The sequence below is a fragment of the Telmatherina bonti genome, assembly GCF_933228915.1.
Source record: "Telmatherina bonti genome assembly, chromosome: 24".
Classification (NCBI taxonomy): Eukaryota; Metazoa; Chordata; class Actinopteri; order Atheriniformes; family Telmatherinidae; genus Telmatherina; species Telmatherina bonti.
In genome coordinates this window covers 4,092,015-4,097,316 of record NC_136633.1, presented here as the reverse complement: position 1 = coordinate 4,097,316, position 5,302 = coordinate 4,092,015, and the positions used below count along the sequence as shown (strand labels likewise).

General features: G+C 41.1%; 1 protein-coding gene across 1 annotated transcript in view; it reads right to left on the bottom strand.

Annotated features, from left to right (window-relative positions):
• Positions 1-650: 650 nt before the first annotated feature.
• Positions 651-5,302, bottom strand: part of LOC306773888 (tyrosyl-DNA phosphodiesterase 2-like) — a gene marked incomplete at its 5' end in the record, with an annotated part of 12,113 nt that continues 7,461 nt past the window's right edge. Inside the window, one exon of the mRNA XM_079263832.1 lies at positions 651-1,690. Coding sequence (XP_079119958.1) covers positions 1,409-1,690 — 282 coding nt within the window. The 3' untranslated portion in view covers positions 651-1,408. The remainder of the gene's footprint in view (positions 1,691-5,302) is intronic.

Below are 5,302 nucleotides of genomic sequence, written 5' to 3'. Positions count from 1 at the left end.
ACCCCTTCTGTTTTACAACCCGGAAGTAAACAAACCGTCTCCTAGGCTACGACGCTGACACGTCATTCTTAAAGGGAAAGCGCGTACAAGATTTTCATTGACTTTACACATGTAAACAAATAATATTGACAAAAATTTTAGTACTTGTTTGCCCCACTTATAAAATCCTAAATAATCTACACACAAAAATGATACTTTTCCCAAGAAAAATGTATTCATTGGGAGATATGGCCTAACAAATTGAAATTTTAAAAAGTTCTCCAGCACCCCTTAAAATAAAAATCTCATCTCACCTTCTGGACAATCTAGTTGCAATATTAAGTTACATTTGTAATAATTTGTCTGATTTTGTTTACATGTCGCTATGTGTAATTATTTTTCTATTATTGCCACCAGGTAGCACCAAGAACTCAACGTTGTAGTAACTACCTGGATTATGAACTGATCATTGACTCAGCTGATCATGTTCAGACAAAAACTAAGGCCTACAGCTCCCACTGTAAATCAGAATATCCACTCAGACAACACATCACACTGTCCAGCAAGGGGAAAACTTTATTTATCACATTCATATTCCAGGGAACATGCAGTTCCTTGCTGATGTGTACACAGAGTAAAATGTTGTTTTACAGCATAAAACAACTGGATGATCCAAACCTGAGCCTTGTATTAGAGGTAAACATGTTTCAAGTGTTTATCTCTTTGTTGTTTCATTTGTTGTTGACATGTTAGGATGGCAGGACATCTCTGTAGCGTTTCAGAATAAAATAAAAGAGAAAACGGTTCAGATAAAAACTTTGTGTTGCATGCAGTCAGCTGTCTTCATCATGCATGTTCCTGATCATAAATCTGCCTTTCATGGTCTTTATCAGTTAAAGTTTAGGAATTCTCAGTCGCAGCTAAATGCTGCATACGGTTCATGTCAAGTTGGTTGGGATTTTACTTGAGATGTTCAATATCAGTTTTTTTTTAAAAGATATCCAATATACTGATTTAGTCTTACTTTTAATTTTCTACACAGACATCAACCAATACTGATATTTTTTAAGCAAGAAAACTATACTGGATGTCTCTTATATTTTGTCATTTTGAGTTAGAGGAGAATTAGATAAAAGAGTTTGACATATAGACATGTGCTTGTTGTTCAAACGTGGTGGAATTAAAATAGTAAAAACTGAAACTGATCATTTCTGATATCACATTTTAATGTCAATATCAGCCGATAATATCGCCATGCCGATGATATCAGTATGATGATGATATAAGTATGACAATAATATCAGTACAACAATAACATCGGTATGCCGATAAAATCGAACGTCCGTAGAGTCAACATTGGAAGTTTCTAGACTTGGTGTGAGGCATCACCTCATGTTTTTGGAAAGAGGCCTGGATTCAGGTGCCATTGCTACTCAACAGAGAATGTGCAGTAGATTCCCCAGTGATCGCTGGTGTAACGGCCACACCAAAGCTTCTCCAGCCCGATCAAGGCCATGCTGTGGGGGTCCAGGCGCGGGACGCCTTCTTTCGCAGCGCGCCGAAGGTAAACTCTGTCAAAGCGGAAGCGACATTTGAACCTGATCTCCTTGTTTGTGTTGGCCCCGGTGTCCCATGTGTAACGGCATTTCTCCGGCTCTCCCAGCTGCTCCCAAATGTCACAGATGGAGCTGGGAATTCCCACTGTGTCCACCTGGTGGAGAATGTGGCGTTGTTACAGTTAAATACAAGATCTGTTTCCATGGTTACATCCTCTTCGCTTTGATGACAGACAGGATTTTTTCAGCTGCAGCTCTGACAGATGTTGCTGAATGTAAGATGTATATGTAAGCATGTATATCTTCCTATTAAAGAAAAAGAAGTGGGCAGTGAATACAGATCCCTGTGGGACACCTCTGATAATCCTAAAAGTGCATTAGACTTTAAAAATATTGGTACTGAAACACACACACTGTTTCCATGTTCCCACACGTCTTCCTGCTACTATCTACCTGCTATCCTCACTGCAGCACCTCCACCTCAGCTGCATCCCAAACGTCTTCCTGGCTTTATTCCAGCCATAGAGAATCATTATTTTCCTGCTTTTCTCATCACTTGTTGATCTTTGGCTGCTCCTGATTGGACGTTACCGTCAGTTTAAGCTCTCTGATTGGTGGAAAGTCTGACAGGAAGTGTCTTCATCATCATGTCCAGGTGAAAATAGAGGTCTCTTAGCAACATGGTAGTGATGGTGATGAAGATGTGATAAATAATGGTGGATTTACCATCTAGAGTCTCTGAATAAACACTACATCTGGATTGTAGACCTCCTGGACGGATAGAAACGCTGGAAAACCTCCGTAGATCAGCTGGAGGGTCACATGACCATCCCAGTTCCACACTGCTGTTGCTGAGAGGATGATGATAGAACTGATGGTGCTCTGAGGAACAGCAATGTCTAGCCTTGTCCCAGCACACAGAGATTCCTCTTAATTCTATGAATCTGTGGATCACTGTTTCTCAAATGGGGGTACGTCAAGGCATTCCAGGGGGTACTTGGAAATATTTGAATCCATCTTTTATGTTTTCTTTAAAACATCCTTATATATAATAATATAAATATAATATTATATAAATATTCAATATATTTCAATAAATGTAAGTTTACATTTATAAACTGAATTAACATTTAGATTTACACAATCTTTCCTCCTAAAATCCCACATCCCGACTTGAATTGAGCCCCTACTGTTATGCGCCAAATCATATCCATCAGTCACTGTCGCCTTGACAATGCAAACAAAAGTTTAATACACCAAACACAAATGACAAAGTGCTGTATTTCATGTTTTCTTAACTAAAAATACTTTGCAGTGGTCAGAGGGTACTTGGCTGAAACAATATTTTACAAGGGGTACTGTGTTGCAAAAAGGTTGAGAATGAAAGGTTGCTGAAATTAGGTAAGATTATGAAGGTTCCCTGGTTTAATTCCCAGCTTCGAGCTCTAAAACAGGCATCAAGGCGTTTGGAAAACAGATGGCGTTCATCAGGACTAGAGGAGTCTCGCTTAACCTGGAAAGAAAGTTTAATTGTATACAAAAAAGCCTTACGTACGGCAAGAACAGCTTATTATTCATCATTGATAGAGGAAAACAAAAACAACCCTCGGTTTCTTTTCAGCACTGTAGCCAGGCTTACTAGGAGCCGGAGCGCTGTGGAGCCATGTATTCCTTTCTCACTTAGCTGTGATGATTTCATGTATTTTTTCAGGAATAAAATTGACACTATTAGAGATCAAATCCACAATATTCTTCCTTCTACCTATAATGTTGAGCCTGTTGTGGTCTCCGAAGCATCCTTAGAACCAGGATCTGACTTGTGTCTAAATAGTTTCTGTCCTGTCCAACCCTCTGAATTAACTAAAATATTAGCTTCATCTAAACCATCCACCTGTATCTTAGACCCTCTCCCAACGAGCCTCTTTAAGGACATTTTCCCTTTAATTAATACAGCACTACTAAATCTTATCAATATGTCTTTAGTGACAGGATATGTACCACAATCATTTAAAACTGCTGGAATCAAGCCTTTACTTAAAAAGCAATCTCTGGATCCAGAGGTGATAGCAAATTATAGACCTATATCTAACCTCCCGTTTATGTCCAAAATTCTGGAGAAAATAGTTTCAACTCAGCTACATGCCCACCTGAGCAGAAATAATTTATGCGAGGAGTTTCAGTCAGGATTTAGAGCTCATCATAGCACTGAGACAGCATTGGTGAAAGTTACTAATGACCTTCTTATGGCCTCAGACAAAGGACTTGTGTCCGTACTTATCTTGCTTGATCTTAGTGCTGCATTTGATACAGTCGATCATAACATTCTGTTACAAAGACTAGAACAGGTGGTTGGAATTACAGGTACAGCGTTAAGCTGGTTTAAATCATATTTATCTGATAGACTCATGGAGTTCCTCAAGGTTCTGTAATTTACATCATGGATTTGATCGGCTGGTCTCTCAATGCAATTGATCAAATTTTCTCAACCCGAAAATCAGGCAGAGGGGAGCCCGCCTGTCCTGAGGGGACGCTTCCAGCTGGATACGTTCAGGACTCATGGGCCAGGTGGAGACCGATGTGTCTGGCGGTTCTGTCCTCTGAGGACATGGAGGATGTTTTCATCTTTGGATTATTGGTGATCGGGATTCTGATGATCGGGATCGGATTGGCGCTGGTGGAGTCCTGATCTACCTGAAGACCCGTGAGATTCTGGCAACAACTGGCAGGCTGCCTGTATTCTGTAAAGGTATGTGCCGGGCTAGCAGTGCACAGACTCTTGTACTGACCGGACTCGACCATAAGCAGGATGCCAGTCTGGTCCATACTGGTCATTTGGCCAAGGTCCTGGAGCTGGTCCGCAGAATCGATAAAAACATGGAGAAAATGTCTGCTAGAATCGGTGGAAATTGACCCCCCCCTCCCCCATTTGGTTGTTTGGAGCTACCTGCCTGAGATCGGCTATGGACTCAAGGCCGAGGGCAAATTGTTTTCCTCGCCTGGAACCCAAACAACAATCATATCTGGATTCGGCTTCCCAGTGGCCTTGGGCCGGCGCAACCCCCCCTGAGAACGGAAGAAGACATGTTCAAAGACGCTCTGTCGCCCCTACTCATCTACCCCCGGTCCCCTCCCACATGACTCACCGCCTTCCTGGACTTTGTGTGTTTTGTTTGGTCTGTGCTTCAGTGTATGAGGTTTTTTTCTCTGTATTTTCAGACCGCGTCTTCCTGGCGCGGCCCGGAGTTACATGACCTTTTTTTGCCCTCGACCCCCTATGATCCTATTGTATCTCTGTTCTGATCTATTGTAAGGCTGCGCTGGTATAATAGCTGCATGGCCTGAGCTTAGCGCGGTTCTGTATTGCTCTTTTGTCATGAATGTTACATGTCTGTATGTCTGACCTTGGACGAGCTGGCTTGAACTCTGAATTTCCCCTCGGGGATGAATAAAGTATCTTTGATTTGATTTGACTTTAGGCAAAATTATTAGACAGCATGGAATAAACTTTCATTGTTATGCAGATGATACTCAGATATACTTATCCTTTAAACCAGATGAAACAAATCAGCCCGATAGGCTACAAAATTGTCTCATAGACATAAAGACTTGGATGTCTAGAAATTTTCTCCTCTTAAACTCAGATAAGACTGAAGTAATTCTCGTTGGATCTGAAAAACTCAGAGCTAAATTTTCCGGTTTTGTAATGAACCTGGATGGCATTACTTTAGCTTCCAGTGCTACAGTGAGAAACCTTGGAGTAATATTTG